The sequence below is a fragment of the Phoca vitulina genome, unplaced genomic scaffold (genome assembly GCF_004348235.1).
Source record: "Phoca vitulina isolate PV1807 unplaced genomic scaffold, GSC_HSeal_1.0 scaffold26, whole genome shotgun sequence".
NCBI classification, from domain to species: domain Eukaryota; kingdom Metazoa; phylum Chordata; class Mammalia; order Carnivora; family Phocidae; genus Phoca; species Phoca vitulina.
Window position 1 is genome coordinate 22202357 of NW_022589729.1, and position 18927 is coordinate 22221283.

An 18927-nucleotide genomic window follows, 5' to 3' on the forward strand; every position below is an offset into this window, starting at 1 on the left:
AGGCCAAGGTGCCGGGGGGTGGGGGCAGGAGATTTCCAAGAAAACAGGATGTCTGCGCCTTCTAGGGAGCAGATGGTACCTCCTTGGCTATGCAACTCGCAAGGGTAGCCCAGCCTGGCCTTTGGCAGAGTGACCCGTGGCAGGCATGCCAGGCCCCATGGGGTGTACTGGGCTCTCTCCCATCTTCCAGCGGCACCTAGGGGTGTCCCTCGTCCTAATCCGCCCTTGCCCGAACCACGGCCCTCCCTGCAGCCCTAACCCAGGGCCTGAAACAGGCAAGGTCTAGGAGGTGGATGGTGAAGAAAGCTGCCCCCCCCGCCAGGTTGGTACAACACATTTCCATTTCTGTTGAAATGCAAACATGCAATAAATGTTTGCTGAGTGAAGAAACACGGTTCTGTTCAGGTTACATTGAAATGTTCAAAGGAAGAAGTTCTGACCTCTGGAAAATGTCAGAGTCTAAATCTGCCAGGGGACGTGTAGGGTAGATAATGTAAAATCTTAAACAATTTAATGCCCAGACACTTTTCCCGAAGGTTGAATTCAAAATGAAGGATGTCAGGTAGAAGGAAATCAGGTAGGAGAAGAAAGCCAAAGAGTCACCAGGGAGACACTGTACTGATTGGGAAAAGGCCATTCGAAGGAAGGTCTGCCCTGCATGTGTGCTTCCTTGAGTTCTCTCACCAGCTGGAGAATCTCAGTGGAGGTCACGAGGGACAGACGGACAGACACAGACAGGAGGAGCTCCTTAGGAGAAGGAACATGGGCGAGCTGTGTGGGCGGTACATCAGGCAGAAGAGATGCTCCCAGAGGCAGGGATCACCCAAATGAGAACTTCCTTTGATCACAGTGTCAGCTAGAATTCCTGCCATGACGGGAAGCTCACTGCCTTATCAGTCATTTGTAAACCTCTCCAGTTGCTGGAAAGTTCTTCCTCCTGAGCTTCCAGTTTGTCTCAAACTGACTTCTAACCACCGTGACGTCAACTCAGTGCTCTGGAGCCGCACCAAGTAAATCTAATCCATCTTATGACATGACAGCTCTTCAAATATTTGAGAACAGCTCTCAGACCCTCTCTAAGCCTCCCTTTTCCAAAGTAAACTGCTTCAGCTCCTTTAATCATTCTTCTAACGCCTTTCTTGGATCCCTCACCAACCTGTTCACCTTTCTTGAAATGTGTTTTTGGGCATCGATGCCCTTTTAAAAGGTGGCGTTCCTAACTGTGATACTCTAAAAGAGGCATGACCACATGGCGAATAGAGTGGGACTACTGGCTTCCTGGTCCTGGGCCCCGGATGTCTCTAACCGTGTAAGAGTGCCTGGAACATTTCAGAGACCAAGTCACACTGTTGGCTTCTAGTACAAGTGAAAGCTCCTAGTAGTTCCCCCCCCCTCCCCCCCCCAGATTTTCCGCCGCCCGCGGGGGACCCCCCCCCCCCCCCCCGCCCTGCCGTGTCCCGGGAATGGTGTACAAGCTTTTCTAAACCCTAGATGTAAGTGGGTTTCTCCTCACACAAGTGCAGAGAAAAAGCCCAGGAAGTCAGGCTAGCCAGAGAGGTACTTAATTTGCATTTGAGCATTTCAAAACTGTGTAACACTTAATAATTAAAATTTAGTTTACTTAATGTGGCCATTTTAGTAAAGATATTTTTATTAAAAAAATGATGTACTTGATGGACCGAGGCCCCCTCCTCTTCGGGCTGGCTGCTGGGTCCCAGCTCCATGCCTCCCTGCTTCCCTCCCCACCTGCTCCCCCCAGCTCACCTGTACTGGAAGGGGGCCACTGTGGCGGTGACTGGCTGACTCTGCTGATGGCCCGAGGCGAAGCTGATGGCCCCAGGGGTGGGGGAGGGGCGTTTGCTTGGCACGGGGCTGCACCCTGGGGAGGAAGCCCCTGATACTGCCCCGGCATCAGGCTCCAAAGACCTGGGGACCCCTGAACTTCTGTAGTTTGCATCTCTTTGATCCTTTCCTGGGTAGTTAGGAAGTTTTCGACCTTCAGGAGCCCCTGGTATTTGAGTTTCTCCACGAGAGCTTGTTCGGGACGGGCTCCTGCCCCGGCTCTGGCAGACTGGAATCCCTTCTTGAGCCACCTTCTTCTTTCCCTGGGTGCCTTGTGTCTCCCCAACTCTTCTGGCCCCAGCCCAGCTGGAGAGGGCTGCTTTTGGGGTTGCCCTGGGACTGCTCCATGGGGAGCTGGAAAGGCCTTCACCACCCTCAGCTGACTCTCTCACCACCCCAGAAGCCTTGGGGGAGCCTCTCCCCCGGGAGGCCTTAGGAGAGGAGTTTCTGGAAGGACCTCCTGCCTTGCCCAGTCTTGGGGAGGCTGCACGCTGGGGGCTCAGGGCCAGGCCGGCCTGGCGTGGCCGCGGCTGGGGAGAGGCACCCGGTGTATGAGTCCTGGTCTGGGAAGCAGCTCGAGGCACAGGGATGGAGGAGGCATAGTGGGGGCGGCTGGCAGAGTTCACGTTGGCCATCCCATTCATGGTTAGCAAGGCAGCAGTGAGGACTACTGTCCTGCAGAGAGAGGAGAGAAAAGAGGATCGTTAGGCCCCATCCCAAGCCGCTGCTCCTGAGTGTATAAAGGCGATGCCGGGGTCAGGGAGGAGGCTCAGGCATCCGGGCTGGGCATCAGGGCTCCTGGCTTCCCATCCTGACTCGGTCAGTGCCTGCCGGCCTGCCTGCCTCTGGGCAAACCCCATTACCTCTCTGCCCCGAAACACTGCTGGGAAGCTCACGTGCAGACACATATGTGGAAGTGCTTTGCGAACCATGATGCTCTGTACAAACGGGTTCATTTAACTTTCCCTGACTCTGCTCCCCTCCACTGACCGGGGATAGACTCTCCTCACAGCCCCTCCCTCTCAGACCCTTCCTTGTAGCCTGAGTCTAGAATCCCCTGCCCACAGTAAACCAACTCCCTTGTGCCTTCAGCCTTTTCTCTGCATGTTCCTTCCACCTGCCACTTTATCTGACAAAAGTGCCCAGGATTCCTGTCCAGTGGAATGTAATCTTCCAGATCCCACTGGGCTCAAAGGTAGAGCAGCCAATCCCGACCCCCACAAATCATAAACTTGGAAACCTCCCCCTGACCCTAGGCTCCTGCCACCTGGCTCCTACCATTCACTGGTCCTCATTGACGCCATCTCTCCCGGGCCCTCTCCACTGTCCCTACCCCTCAGTTACCGGAGATTTGGGCACTGGGCTCATAGCCTTCCTCATAGCCATTCCCTATGCACCCTCTGGCCCAGCACTCAATCCCTTCCCTCCCAGACCTTGATCCATTAATTATCCCATTCCTCTCCCGTATCTTCAACCTCTCCTCTTCTACCAGCTTCTCCTCCCCGCCATGTTAATTAATGAATTAACTGCTCTATTAATCACTTTCATTTCCAAGGGAATTTGAAGCCATTTACAAAGACACAATCAATCAATTCCAGATAGATGAAAGAGTTAAATGTATGAAATGTAGAAAACGAAACCATAAAAGAATTCGCAGAACACACGCATAAATGTTTCCATAATTTTGTTGTGGGAAAGGCCTTTGGAAGCCCCATGTCAGAGGCAGAAATTATAAAGGAAAACACTGATAGACTTCAGTGCATAAAAGTGAAAATCTCTTATGGACACAAAAGCCCTTTTAAAAAGATTCAAGCCATCAATAAACTATGAAAATACTTACAACATATATGGGGGACAAGGGAATTCTACCAAATCAATAAGAGAAAGCAAATGCTCCACAGAATAAAGAGTAAAAGACTTGAACAAGGAATTCACAAAATAATACATATAATTGGCTAGAACCTAACAAAAACAAAAGTCCTCCTTAAAATCGAAGAGATGCAGATTAAATGTTATCATCTTTGCTATCAACTTTACTACCTTTTAGAAAAGGTATAATATCCAGTTTTGGCACAGGGCCACAGACACTGCTGTGGGAATGATGCCAGACCTAGAAATGGGTCCCGGGGAGAGGAGGAAAAATGTAGGCAAATGATTATGTACGAGGAAAATGCTCAAGTTGACTCTCTAAGGGTAAACTGGCCCTGGGTGAAGATGGAGACAAAGGACATGTGGGCAGAGAAAAGACCACCACGGTATGGCTGGTCCACCTGAGCCCACTGGGGTGTCCCCTTTCATACTGCAGAGAAGGCTGTCAGCAACTGCACGGGACTGGTTATGGCTGTTGTCAACCTTTCTCTGACCTTTGACTCTGTGGCCCAGGACCAGCTACAGGCTAAACTGTGAGAAGTCAATATAGACTTCTAAACATTGATGGATTTATAGAACTACAGTGTGAAATGACTGAGTCAGAGCTTAGAGGACTGTTCTGCTAACGGAGGAAATAATTTCCTCTAGGAAGAGAAATGCTCTGACCCCCTCCTCCTTTCCTCTAATTTGTACTTTAATGATTTGATGCCATTACTGGATGAACTAAAGTAGCCCCCACCTCCTCCAGCAGAGAAGGCAAAGCCATGTGTGTTCAGGTGACCACGACCAGCTTACCTCCACTCCTCCAGTGGCTGCCCATCACCTAGGCCCACAGGACCACATCCAAGGCTTGCCTGACTCCTGCCTCCTTCCCATCTGTCTCATGCCCACCTAACAGGCTGTAGACCAAAAGGACACTCTAAGTCACCCTCTGCCTGCCCACAGTCTCCCATGCAGGGCACCGTGCCCCGTCCCCAGCCCCAACTTGCCAAGGACAGCCCCACAGGAGGGCCTGAGAAGTACTTTGACAAAGAGATCTCAGAGGGTACTAACAGCAGTCTGCAAAATAAGAATAGGATAAAATCGAGCAACTGCAGTCAGGTGGAGAAATAGGGGGTCTTTACTATAAGGAGGAACACCATGCTTTAGCCTGGCCTCAAGACGGTAGCGAGAATTCTTCCCCAGTAGAGGTAAGAGTAGATTTACGTTGTCATCCTCCTGTCCAGCCACCGCACTAGTTATCAGCTACACGCATCAGTGACCACGCCCAACAGGACCAGAGGGATAAGAAGAGACCTGATCAAAGGTGTGTGTGGTCCCTGAGCTGCTGACCTTGGCCTCCAGCACAGAGCTGAGCCATGCACTGGCCAACTGAACGAATCAGCTGACCACCCATGAGAAGGTCCTAAGACCACCGACCCACTACAGCTCGCACCCCTGAGACTTCAGCATTCCCACGGTCAATCCCTCCACTGGCACAGTACCACCCAGGCCACTCCTGCCTCTCCCCTTAGGCCTAGTCCCATCAAACCCCAGTGTGGGGACCATGGCCATGTAGGCACCCCAGCTCACCCCCTCCAGGAGATATGTCTGTGATAGAACCCAGAACTGCATCTTGGTGCTGCCTGCAACTCTCCTGTGAACTGCTCCCCTACCCACATTGTAGTGCTCAGGGATCCCCCCAAGAGCCCAACTCACCTACACTGTCCTCAAAGCATCCCCAGGCTCCCCTTGGCCCAGGCTCTCCCAGGCCCTACATCTAGGACTGGCCAGATTTCCAGCCAAGAGAGCCTTAAGGCCGAGGAAGCTGCTTTGACTTCACTTGCCAATGGAGCAGATGCAGTTGCTGCTTTAACTGGATCATCATTTTTTCAAAAGCTCGATGGGAAGAGGATTTAAAAACATTCCTGTGGTAGGATCACAGGAGTCCCATCCCTCCCTCTTCACTACAGCTGGGGGGCCCTGCTCTCTCCTCCTCCCCAGAGGATAGCCCTCACCTAGACCAGGAGCAGCATGCACACAGGAGGTGATGACCATCCCAGGTGGAAGTCTGGAAGAATCAGACCACCTTTGGGGTGATGGAGGAAGGATCCCCAAACACACTATGTTCTCTGAGCCTGGTGCGAAAGGGGCACAAAGGAGCCTTCCTGGTTTGCCTTTAGAGTGGGAACTCACAGGGGCTCAGGATCTTTACAGAGATCTCAAGAGGACACCCAGCATATCTCTCTTCCCTAGACAGCATCAGTATCTCGCTGAGGCCCAAGGATGGATTCCCTAGACCACAGCCCTCAAATGCATGTCTGGCCTCAGGATGCACTCCTCAGCCTCCATATTAACACTGTCCTTGCTGTGATCGACAGCTCTGGGCCTTCCAGAGATTGTGGAGGAGGGAGGAAGAGGGCATAAATCTAGTTCACAGGGTGGAAACCAGAAAAGGAAATCAGTCATGGGCAGCTCTGGAGGAGGCTTCCTCCTCCTCCTCTCTTTTTCTCTTTTTTCTCCAACATTCCTCAGATCTAGCCAGCTTTCCCTGTACCCTTCATATCCTGTTTGCCTTTGGTGGTACTAGCCGCCGAGATGGTCCTAAGGCATTGCCCCATAAGAGGCTATAGGCAATAAATGGGGGTGGGGAGGGAGATAATGGGCCAAATTGTCTGGCCACATGCTTGTAGTAGGTGGCACACCTGGGGTAGATGGGGATTGAGGAGGAAGACTATGGAGTTCCAAGTCTCTAGCAGATGGGAGGCCTGGGGAAAAGGGGGGAGTGAGTACTCATGGTGGGGGTGGGGTCTTAGCTGAGACACATGGACAATGGTGTTTTCAAAGCTCAAGGGTGAGGCCTCTGTCCAAATGATCTCTTCTGGGGCCTAACCATGTATCTACTGGCCACAGCATCCAAGCTGCATTCTTAATGGACCGAATGATTTGGGAGACTCCCATGTTTGCTCTGGGGCTCAGTTTCTCCTTCTGTGAAATAAGGAGAAATCCTTTCTGCCTCCTTGCTCCCCATTTCTTCATGTCCTGAGCAGGCTGAATAAGGCAGTATCTAGAAAATGTTCAGCCTCTTGGGGTATTAAGAAGTATTAAAGTCACTTTCATAGTATACAACAGGGTTAGCTGTAATGGTCTCCATTTCTTGGTTCTCACTGTTAGACAAAATGTCCCAGAGAACCAGGACAATCTATGTCTTTTGGACAGGGCCTGTTCAAGCCAAAGAGCTTGGCTATCAGTACTGATCATCTTTTGTGATACCTTCACAATATATCTGGGGAGGGTCCCAGGCAGAAGGCTAGGAGCTGGGAGTGTTAGCAAGGAGCCTATTTCTTTCTTATATGAACATGTGTGTGCATATGGGTGTGCACACACATGTGGTATTGGGGGATCCTACCAGATCCCCTACTCCTAAACTTGCTCTCTCTTCCTCCTTCTAAGTGCTCTGATCTGAAATTTCACTTAACCTCAGTGAGCAGATTCAAGAAGAGGGTCTCAAGTGTCCCTTAGTTCACTCATTCTGGGGATCCCTGTCTTCAATAAATTACATTAGGGAATTAGTACTTCCCATTAACAAAGCTCATTGCACTTTCGAAAGGATTCACAACAGGATCCCTTTGTTCATCAATACACACCTTGGTTGAGACCTCCCATACGCCAGGGGCTTTGTCAGATGCTGTGGCAATCACAGTGGCTGAGACCCAGGCTCTGCTCTCAAGGAGCCCACAGTCTGGTAGGGAGAAACATGCACAGTCGTCACAAGCGCATACGCTGTGTGTCAAGGGAGGCAAAACAAAGTGCTATGGGGATGTGTGTGTGTGTGAGTGTTGATGGGGCAGAATCCGGGAAGGCTACAAGGAAGAGGCAGCAGCAGAGTTGGGGGTTGGTGGTTTGAGGTCCAGGAAGCAGTAGATTTGATGACTGAACCTCCCATGCCCATGGTCTGTCTATCAGCGCTCCAACACATACTCTCCTCTTCGAAGAGACTCTGTGGAGTGTTAGTGGCAAGAGAATAAACTCTGGAGCCACAACGCCTAGGTCAAAGTTGGCTCTGCCTTTTGTTGATGATGTGAACTTGGGCAAATTCCACAAACTCTGAGTTTCCTCATCTGTAAAATGAGGCTGACACCGGGACCTACCTCTTCATCGCTTTGAAGAGTAAATTAGTGAATAAAGGTAGTGCTTAGAACAGTACCTGGGACATAGTAAGGATTCAACAAGTATTGTTATGATCACAAGGACAAAGAACCCTTTTTTCAAGTGCCCCTCCATCCCAGATGGCCCAGGGATGGAGGCTGCATGGCCTGGTTCATCTGGAGCCTCCAGCAGAGCAAAGGAGGATCAGAGTACCTGCCAGGCTCTGATCAGAAATTGGTAGCATCAACAGGAAAAACACTGTCCGTGCTGGATGTGATAACACCCAACGCCCACCAGTGGACAGGGTAGGAAACTAGACAGTTGGAAATTTTGTAGTGGAAAGAGTAAAGCCTTTTGAGTCAGGAAGACCTGGGTTCAAATCCTAGATCTGCTACTTCTTGCTATATGGCTTTAGAGAAGCTATTTTAACTTTTCTGAGCCCAAAGTCCTCATCTGTAAAAAGCAGTCTTAGAGTTTTGTAAAGATTGAATGAGAGAATAAAGATGAGATACCCAGCATGGTGCCTGGCACATAGTAGATGCTCAAGAAATGGCCAAAATTATATTAAGGAGAATAGCTGCCCTTCTTCTCAGAAGGGAAGGAGACAAATTGAAACACAGACTGGAATAGTCTGATGGATGTCAGGTGAGTACAGAGGCCGGTGGCTTCCAGGGAAATGGGGCACAGTCCCAGTCCCTGAACACAGTGTGCAGCCCTACCCAACATGTACTTCCACCTTGTCTCACTCCACCTTTTCCAGGCTACACCCCGAATGTCGATTCTTTCATCCTCCACCTGGGGCTGTTTTATTTTTAAATCCAACACTTTTTAGTTGCATTTACCAACTGCATGCCAGGCACTGTTCTGAGTTCCTTACCTATATTAACCTGCGATTGCCCTATGAGTTGGTGGTATTATATCATCATTCCCACGTCACAGGCAAGGACACCAAGGCACAAAGAGGCTAAGGAATTTGCTTGTGATCACACAGCTAGTAAATGGGAGAGCCAATATTAGAGGCACAGTGGAACCAGCCTGGGCCTAGAACTACCCTGCTCTGCTGCTCAGCCTACAGACTCAATCCAGGCCTCCCCACCCCCCACCCCACTGACTCCCTTCCACCCCCAACCTCCCTTTTTCAGCCTTGAATCATTCTGGCCTCAGGCCCCATCAGGACAAACAGAGGCGACTGGCTCCTCAATGTTCTGCAAACCCCAGAGCCAGGAAGTATTTTTGGCCTATAAATATTTTACTCTAGCTCAGAATGTGGTGAGAGCTTAAGCGCCAGCTCCCTCAGATCTGCGGGGCCAGAGGAGGGATGAAGGGAGGGAAGGCGGGTACTGTATTCAGCGGTCCCTCCCAGGTCTGGAGGACTAGCCAGGCTGCAGGTTCCCAGCCAGGACTCTCCGCAGCCCTTTCTGCCCTTGAGGCTCCCGCAGCGGCGGCGGGGTGGGCGGGGTGGGCGGGGCGCGCGGGGCGGCGGCCGTGGTGCTGATAGGACAGCTCCTCCTGCAGTGGCCCCGTTAAAGGAGCCGCGTCTGCGCTGTGTGAATGTAGTTAGAACGTCCATTTCCAAAAGTCAGAATATTTTAACCACAGCATCGAGAGGTTGGATATGGAAGGAAAGAGAAGAGAAGAGAGAGAAGGGAAGGGAAGGCAAGGGAAGGGGAGGGAAGGGAAGGGAAGGGAAGGGAAGGGAAGGGAAGGGAAGGGAAGGGAAGGGAAGGGAAGAAAAGAAGGGAGGGAGGGAGGAAATGCAAACAAAAACCATCCGGGAGGTGGGACTCTGGGTGCTGGTCAGATAATTCCATCACGGGCTGAGTGAATTTGGGCAAATTATTTCTCTTCCCTGGTGTGTTATTTAAAAGCTACAAAATAGGAGGAAAAAACTTGGCTTCTCAGGAAGGAAAGAAAAATACTGGAATAATTCATGGTAAAGGTTCAGAGTGTCTCTGGATTCAAGCACTGAGGTACAGACCCTGCACAGTAGAGGGTGGTGGTTAAGAACACAGGACCAGGAGCCAGAACCACCCCCTTCCTACAGCCTCCCTCCTCATCTTCCCAACACCCCTCCTTCCCCCCACCCCCAGGCAAATCTAGCTTGCAGGGTTGATTCCTAGCTTGTGGTCCTAACCTCCTTGGTCTGCTTCCTCATCTGTAAAACAGGAATAATAATAATAACAATATTTTATAATGTTGTTATAAAAATTCAGTGAGTTATAATAGGAAAATCACTTAAGACAGTGCCTGGCTCATACAAATCACTGAATAAATGCTAGTTATTATTGAGTCAAATAGATCATCAGCACAGCATGTATCTCCCTCCCTTCTCTCTGTTCTACTCAAATTTCCCACTGGTACCTTTTGTCACCCACTTCCGTCAGAACAACATAAATGTTATCACTATATGCTTCCCTCTAACCTAAATTTCTATTTCCTTATTTGAGTATGAATAGGACAGACAGTTTACATGGGATTGGGGCAGGGAGGATAAACAAAGTTGGAGAAGTTTCCAAAATAAACCGTGGCAGGGGTTAGTGAGAGAGGTGGGGAGACCTCTTTCATGGAGCCCCTTCTGAAACTGATGCAGTCCTGACAGCATGAGCGCGGCTTAGGGGCAACCTCTTCAGAGGCAGAGGGTGGACAGAACGACTTTCAGGGATCCAGACACCACAGACAAAACTCCTGGACTCACGCAGGCCTCTTTGCCAGCTTTCTTCCTCTACCTGCTACATACTGTCTTCTGCCCCTGAAAGCCTGAAGGCTTCCTGCCAGGGCCAAACCCCAGATTGGGGCTTACTTCTGGTTGGAGGTCCAGGCTGGTGCCTGGAGGCTGACCACCTCAGTGAACAGAGAGCTGTGCCCTCTGATGCCCCAGCAAAGAAGTGACTTGTGTTGCCTCACCTCTCGACCAAGTACCATATAGATAGTGACTCACTCACTCACACTCACTCACACACACTCATGTCTACACACTGATACACACACACCCCTATCTGTAGCTTCAGTCTGTCTGCTTGCTCTCCCTGTCCCTTCCCTTTGGTCCATCTCTCATCCAGCCCAGAGATGAGAGGGTGCCCTGTCTTCCTATCTTTTTCCATCTCAAGGGCTCTGGGCTCTCCAGCAGTGTGCTCACAGGCTTTCCCTGGAAAAATGGCCCCCAACGCCCTCACTATGTGTACAGAATTTTCATTTAACACTTGTGGATTATAGACTTGTTAAAGCTCACACATGGAGGCAGGGATGGGGGGAATAAGGGCAATTGATAACATCCCTAGGCCTAGAGGAAGTAACTTGTCCCAAGTCACTGCTGAGTAATGGTAGTGTCTGGGGTGACTCCTGGTCCAGTGCTCTTCCTCACACCACACAGTCTTCCCTCCCCATAAGACACCAAGGCTGGGCATCATGGGGAGGTCCCCAGGGCTGAGGACAGGACTGCAATGGCCATTTACTAAATGTTTCTCCTTCTTACCCAGCCTCTTATCTCTGCCAGTCTCTCAGGACAGAGATAAAGGGAGATCTGAGATGTGGGTATATGGTGGTGGGGCCAAAGTAGAAGAGATGTGAAGCCATCCCCCTTCCCCAAGCTCTTAGCCTATAGACCCTGGCTTTGGGCTCCAGTAAACCAGCTAGGCCTGGTCCTTGGCAGAGAAGGTGATCAGCCCCATCAGTATTGAGAGAGGGACAGGATGGGCAGCCAGGCGTGTTGTCTTCAGGAAAAGCATGGATAGAGTGAGCAGAGCATTGGCAGGAGGCAAGGAAATAGGTCTGATGACTAGGACTTGGCAGGCACAGGGTGGGGGCTTGGTACTCCCAGCGCCTGCCTGGCTGGCTCCTGGCTCAGAATGGGGATTAGGATTGTCCACAGTAGTGGAACTCATTATTCTCCTCCCCATCTCCACCCCTGGAGCCCAGGGCTCTGCCAACACCCTTAGGAATTCCTTTAACCTTAAAATGGTAGAATGGTCTTCTTGCTGGCCAGATGGAAACATGTTCTTACAGAGGAAGATGGGACTGGCCAAGTTAATCTCAGGTAATATCAAATAGCTCAGTTTCCTGGCATTTATAGTAAATGATCACAGTGATCCCAATACCCTACCTTTCAGGCCCAGTCCGGCTGAGCCCAACGCCCTTTCCCAGGAGGTGGCTTCCAAATGCTGTACTGCCCAGACTTGGCATTCTCAGAGCAAGTCCATCACACTCCCAAAGAGTGATCCGTAGCCTCATGACTCTTCTGGCTAAGCCCAGGCCGACAGGCAGAACATGCGCAGCAGTCAAACAACCTATGTAGGAGAGATGTTCACTGTTCCGCCAATGCTACTCTGAGAATCTCCTGTCCCATCTCTCCACACTGGAAGTTTGTCCAAATGTCTAACTTCCAGCCCTCTTGCTAAGAATCAAGTCCATTTCCTGGTTCTCCAGTCTGGGGGGGTGGGAGGGGTTGTTTCTCACAGCCTCTGGCCTTGTGAGAAAAGTGAATTTTGAACTCCAGGGAGGGGCCCCAGAGCCACCCAGCTGAAGACTTGCACTGTATCAGCATATTGGCATTTTTCACTGATTTGATCCATATAAACGGCTCCACTGTCAGGATCCTTGGTTCCTTTTCAATTAGCCAAGAGAAATGATTTACTGCTAATGAAAATCAATGGCTTAAAGCTGTGCCACAAATCACAGGGGGCTGGAGGCTCGGGTTATAAATACCTCCCAGGAAGGTGAGCTGATTCAGGGAGTATGGGCAGTCCTACACAGCTTTCCTCTGCTCCAGAACACCTCCTGCTCCTCACCCCCCAGCTCCAAGAGCCCCTCAGGCTGCTCCCAGGATGTGCTATGCTTTCCTGTAAGGCAAATGAGAACCTGGGAGGTCTCAATCACAAGAGGACCGTTGCCTAGGCCCCTGGGGAGCTGCCCCACAGACAGTCCATGTTGTACCCCCATCTCATTCCCCCCCCAGCCCGGGGTGTGTGTGTGTGTGTCTAGTTACTTCCTCTAGGCCACTGTTACCAGAACTCTGGCTTCCCAAGCAATAGCTTAGATTCCAGATGGACCCTTGAGCTAATGAATGGGGGAGGAGCAGGAGTAAGTGGAGCCTTGGGGATGGGGGAACTCATCTCAGACAGAGAAACTGGAACCTTCTAGACCCCCAGGCAGCCTGCCAGATGACTGCCTCTCCCCCTAGACCTGTCAGCTCCGTCTTTCTCACACTCACTTTATTGTTATTTTTCTCCCTCAACTCAAAGCCTGCAATGTTCTTCCATGGATGGTTTTTCCAGCCAGGCAGATGGAGGAATATCACTCAACAAGCCCCACATACTTTCCAGGACACAAAGTCCAGGGCCACTGGGCTAGGGCAGGGGAGGGAGGTTCCTTGGTGCTGGGGTGGAGAGGTCTGGGGGATTCCGGACTGCTCTTAAAGACGTCCAGCCCAGAGGCCCTGCCACTTTGCCATGTGGAGGCTAATACCCTGGCTGGAAAGCCACATCTGGGCATTTGGAGAAGGCTGGACTCTCAGTCTGACTGCAAACCCATCAGTCAGACTGGGCTGTGAGGTGCAGACCAGACCTGCTGCCAAGTTCGGTCAGCCTTAGGCTGGCTACACCAGCAATGAGCCCTACTTTCCTCAAAGACCTCAGAATGTGAGAGGGGTGGGAGTGGGGGTAAGAGGCATGAGTGGGGAGTTGGAGGCAGGCCCAAAAGTCAAGAGTAGCCCAGGAGTCAGACCACTGGATTGGATTCCAGTGCTAGGTATCTCCCTGAATTATTCAGTCTCTAGGCTTTAACTTTACCATCTGAGAAGTGGGGCCAGCAATTTTGGCATGAAAGAGAATTCAACTTATTCCTCATTCCTGAGCAGTGGAGAGAGAGCGTGGGGTGCCTGTGTGTCTTGAGTAAAACCGAGGACCCCTGTCCTGCTGGCTCCACCAGCTTCCCTCAGAGCCAAGCTAAAACTGTGCTTGGGCCCCCATTCCTGCCAGTACAATGCTGCCAAGCCAGGACACACCCCCATCCCCCTTTCTGCAGCAGCACATTTGTGTGGGAGTCACGTCAGGGGAGAGGCCAGGCCTGACTGCAGCCCAAGGCAGGGGGCCAGGCTGCAGGAGAGAATTCTCCCCTCCCCCTACTGACCCCCATCATGGGAAAGGATCTGATGGGCTGTGAGGCTCCCAGAGTGTAGCTCCCCAAGGCCCAGAATCCTGCTGGACATCAGGAGGCTAAAAGGTGAGCTTATGGGATTCCACACCCCTGAAGCTGGGAGCCCCTCCTCTGCCTCTCCTATCATGCTGAGCAGGCCTAGGAGTGCACCTGTCCCACCCTGCCCACACCCGGGGCCTCACTCAGTTGTCCTGTACATCCTGGCACAGGGTCTCGGAGCGGGGCCACCTCCGCCTGGAAAGGTGGGTCAGGTTTGACCATAGCTGCCCAGCAAACAGAGCTGAGGTAACGGCCACTTGAGGTGGGACGTATTATTAGCCTTCACACATTTAGACCAGAAACCCATAAGCCCAGCAGATCAGCACAACTTACCCACCTCACTCCCACCCTGAATGACCGCATGAACCTTTTGTAACTTTTCTGGGGTGTTCTTCTTTTATAAGCTGGGTGGCTTCAGGAATGTTACTTATACCCTCCAAGCTTTGAATGTTTCATCTAAAAAATAAGGGTATCTATCTCACAGAGTTGCTATAAAAATAAAATGAGATTATGTGTGTGTCTTCGTCCATTTGGGTTGCTTTAACAGAATATCACAGACTGGGTGGCTCCTAAGCAACAGAACTTATTCACAGTTCTGGAGGCTGTGATCAGGGTGCAGGCAGATTTGGTGTCTGGTGAGAACCTGCTTCTTGGGTCCCAGGTGGCTGCCTTTGGCTGTGTCCTCACATGGTAGAAGGGGGAGGGAGCTCTCTAGGGTCTCCTTTATAAGGGCACTGATCCCATTCAGGAGGGCTCTGCCCTCATGCCAAAATCACTTACCAAAGACCCCACTTCCTAATACAATTACCTTGGAGGTTAAGATCTCAACTTAGTAATTTGGTGGTGGGGGGGTACACAAACAATCTAAAGCAGAATGAAAAATGCTTAGCACAGTAGCATGTGGAACGTGCTAATAAAGGTTAGTTCTTATAAAAATAACAAAGCACTCATTAGAAAAAACTTGGAAAATCTAGAAAAATACAAAGAAGAGAAAGCCTATCATCTACAAACCTACTAGCCTACAGTTAGCATTTTTAAGTGTTTTGGTTTCTTCCAGACTTTTTACTATTCACACTCATATATGTTATATATGAGTATAATATATACTATACAAATATAATACATATAGGATACATATATAGTATATATATACACAGGTGTATTATTATAAAATCGTGATTATACTTAACATACATATCTTCACTTACTATGAATTAAGCATTTTTACTTTTCATCTAAAAATCTTGAAGTTGTTTTTAAAAAACATCCTTATTAATAGATCATAAACCATCATGCAAATGCATTATACAGAAATGACTTAACCATTCCATCATTACTGGCCACTCAGGGTGTTTCCAATTTTCCACTAGTATGTATAAAGCTGTGATAAACATGCAAACAAGCTTTGCTTTAGCCTCAGCTTATTTTCTCAGGCTTATTTCTTAGAAGGGGAATTACTGGGTACAGGCGAGAATCTTACGAAGATTCTCGGTCATAAATTGCAGACTGCTGTTCAGAAAGATTCAATCAACGTGTTCTTCCTCCAGTGGTGTCTGAGTGCCTGACTCACTGCATCCTTCCTTCGCAGCACTGAGGGTCATACATCAGGTCGGCCCCGTTCAACAGTGGAGCTGCAGCCTCTGCTGGGGGCCTGGCCCTCCATGTGGCCACACATGCCAAGAGCTTTCGCAATGTTCTTGGTCAGGCCAGGCAGGGAAGCAAAGCTGGAGGCAAAAATGTGTGGGGTGGCCCCACCACCAGCAGATCCTGCTCTCCCTGCCCTTTGAACACAGAGAAGAACAAAGGAACTGCTCTCCTTGGGGGATTTAAGTTAGAGGTTAGGTGAGCACTGTCCATGAAAAGCCCTAAATACTGGGACTGGGGCCTTACTGGTTCTTCTGCTTTGGAGGTTTGGAAGGGCAAAGAATGCTCAGGGCTAGGTGCATGGACAGGATGATAGGAGCCTTGGCCCTAGCATATAGGCTTGAAGTACATGGTAGTACCACTGAGGAAAGTGCCAGCCAGAAGAGGTGGTTGGGTGGGATCGTGGAGTCCCTACAAGTGCTAGCCACGGGGTTAGAGGGGTCTTCCATGCACTATCTACCCTGAACAATAAGTACGTCCGAGAAAGTCCTGCTTTGCCTTCATGAGAGTCCCTGGCTGGTCCCTGGCCACTTGTCCAGGTAGATAGTTCCTCGATGTTCTGACCAGCTTAGGCTTCCTCCCCCTTTCTCTGCAGTCCTTCCTCTTTCTGAGTCCATCACCTGACCGCCATCCTAGGTGGCCTGTAGCCACCCGGGGAATGCCTGTCAGGCCTGCAGCACTGTGGCGGGAAGAGCCAGGGTCCCCTCTGAGAACACCAGTTCAGGCACCTGGAAATCCAGAGCTGTCCTCACTTCCTTTCCCACCTCCTCTTTCCCTCCTTTTCCCTGCAGGCTTCCTCCAGACTTTTGAAACAGGAAGACAAAGGGGGGGGTGGTGCTAGGGGTCAGGGGAGAAAGCGGAGGCAGAGGCTGCTGAGACCAACCACTGACTGAAGCTGGACAGACCAGGAAAATCTCACAGGGTTCACACACACCCACAGTCCTTGGGCAGGAGGCCTGTGTGGTTCAAGATCTTGTTTATGACAGCCCCCATCCTCCAGCTCCACAGAAAGGTGATCACGTGGCCCAGGCCCACTCTATCTAAACACAAAATGCCTGTGGCTCTCATCCTTGGCCCTCGCATAAATGTCCCTAAGCTAGACTCTCTCTCTCTGCATGCAGACTGTCACTCTCATGACTTGTTATCTCATGAGGTTTTGGTTGAAGCTATTTGTGATGCTCTCTGGGGGCCCTGAGAGCAAGCAAATTGTTGCTGGTAAAACTGCATGAATGTCCTGAAATACAGGGTCTCACCACCTCCTCCTACCACCACCTAACTTTTTTTTTCTCTCTCTCTCTTTTGGCAGTACTTGTTGTCATGGAGATCCTAACACAATGGGGCAGGTAGGAAGCCTGTTGCTTGGCAACGAGATGCTGGAGGTACAGGATTGGCTGCTGAGGTCTAAGGGAGCAGAAAGGATGACAAGGGGAAGGTGGGAAAGTAGAGAAACACCCTGGGGGACACAAAGGCATAGGAGAGAAGCAGAAGACAGGACCAGGGTGAAGAGAAAAAAAACAGAAACGAGAAGAGAGAACACGCAACCTCCCTGGGGCTGGGTCACCACTGTGTATTTGCTCGGATGCCCTCGGTAAAAACAACAAAACAAAACAAACATACATTAATATATTTTCATAGCTGCATTTACATTGTAGCATGATGAGTGGAAATTTAGACAAAAAGAAGTTTCTAAATATCAGAGTGGGGAAATTCTACAGGGAGACTCTACTGTCCAGGGGAACGATGACAGGCTTTACATAAAATGCTTGGGTTTGAATCTCCACTCTACCCATCCCTTGATGTGTGACCCTCTCAAGTGTCATGACTTCTCTGAGCTTCAGTTTTCTCGTCTTCAAAATGGGAAGAGCAACACGTACCTCACAGGCTTGTTGCAAGAGTCAACAATGTGATGAGCACAGGTACATAGTGGGCGGCCTCAGCAAGGGGTCGATCACATGGTTATGGTTGTTGGCCTTTTGTGACCAATCACCCGTTGTTATCCTAATCACCATGATTAGGACCAGAATTGACAGGCTGTGTGGCGGAGTGGAAAGAGCCCTGTTCCCAATGCCCAAAGACACTGGCTTCCCTCCATACCAACACGCCTACGGTCTGAGACGTGGGCAAACTATTAACCTTTCTAGGTCGAGTTGCTCATCTGTGAAATGGGGATAATAATCCCTCCCTCAGAGAGTCATTAGGAAGATCATATTCAAGCAGGTTGGTCAAGAACCTACCCTATGGATGTCCTAAATGCCGGCCCTCCAACTCCTAACTCCCAGCTCTCTGCAGTGAAGATCTATAGGTCTGGGCTGGGGCCACTCTCAACCTTCAAGGAAGGGAAGGGTTCAATGGTGCCTGGGTACTCTTCCTAGCACCCAAATCACATGTGATTATGGCAAAGACAGGGAAAGAGAACACAGGCTATGTAAGACAAAGCAAAGGCACATCCTCCAGGCTTATTTCCAAGCAAATTAATTTTGCCAAAGCCATGACTCTGTCAGCAGGAGCAAAAGGCAGCAGGAGAGGCCTGACAGCAGTGATGGGTAAAGGCGTACAACCACCATTTCTGCCTAGTTCACAATGATGAGAATTTCCATGCTGGGACCACATGAGGACTGTTCATGAATATGGAAGTCACCACGTCCTAGAAGAAGAGGTATTCAAGAGGGCAGGACTGACCTATGTTACCCCGAGGCAGGTGAAGCTTTGGCAAGCCACTGGATGCCTCTCAAGAAACCGACACCGTAAAAATCCTTTGGGGCCCGTGAAGTTCACGGAATGATTCTTGATGTCTAGCCTAAACCTTTTCTGCTGTAATTTTCAGTTCATTCTTTCTGGTTCTGTCCTCAGAGAGCAATTTAACTGGCTGAGAAGGTAACTGTCTCACCAGCTTCTAGGTTCACGCCAGGACTGGGGAGGCAGGCGGGAGGGCAGTGACTCACACAGACGCTGTTTAATTCAGCTGTCTCACTGTCTACAGTGCTTCCCCCCAACACCCTACATCCCTCTGTGGTTTCGAGGCTGACTTTTCCAATAATGCCACCAGGCATCAGAGGGATGTGGGGACCATTTCTGCTTGGCTTGAGCCAGGCCTGCCAGCCTGGGGGAGGCTGGGCGTGGGGGCTGAGTGCGCCTGGAGAAGGCCATGAGGAGTGTGAGCAAGGGGGGGGGGGGGGGGGGGGGTGGACAGCCGACTCGTAGTTCTGCTCCCCCCAGCCTAGAGCAGCATCTTCCTTTGAGCAATCTTCTTAGGGG

At 50.5% G+C, this 18927-nt stretch overlaps 1 protein-coding gene across 4 annotated transcripts in view; it reads right to left on the bottom strand.

Annotated features, from left to right (window-relative positions):
* The window catches only part of NAV1 (neuron navigator 1), a 168605-nt gene extending 166088 nt beyond the window's left edge, over window positions 1–2517 (bottom strand). For all 4 annotated transcript variants that reach the window (XM_032422315.1, XM_032422314.1, XM_032422312.1 and 1 more), the window contains exon 1: window positions 1765–2517. In XM_032422315.1, coding sequence (XP_032278206.1) covers window positions 1765–2486 — 722 coding nt within the window. In that variant the 5' untranslated portion in view covers window positions 2487–2517. The remainder of the gene's footprint in view (window positions 1–1764) is intronic.
* Window positions 2518–18927: the final 16410 nt, after the last annotated feature.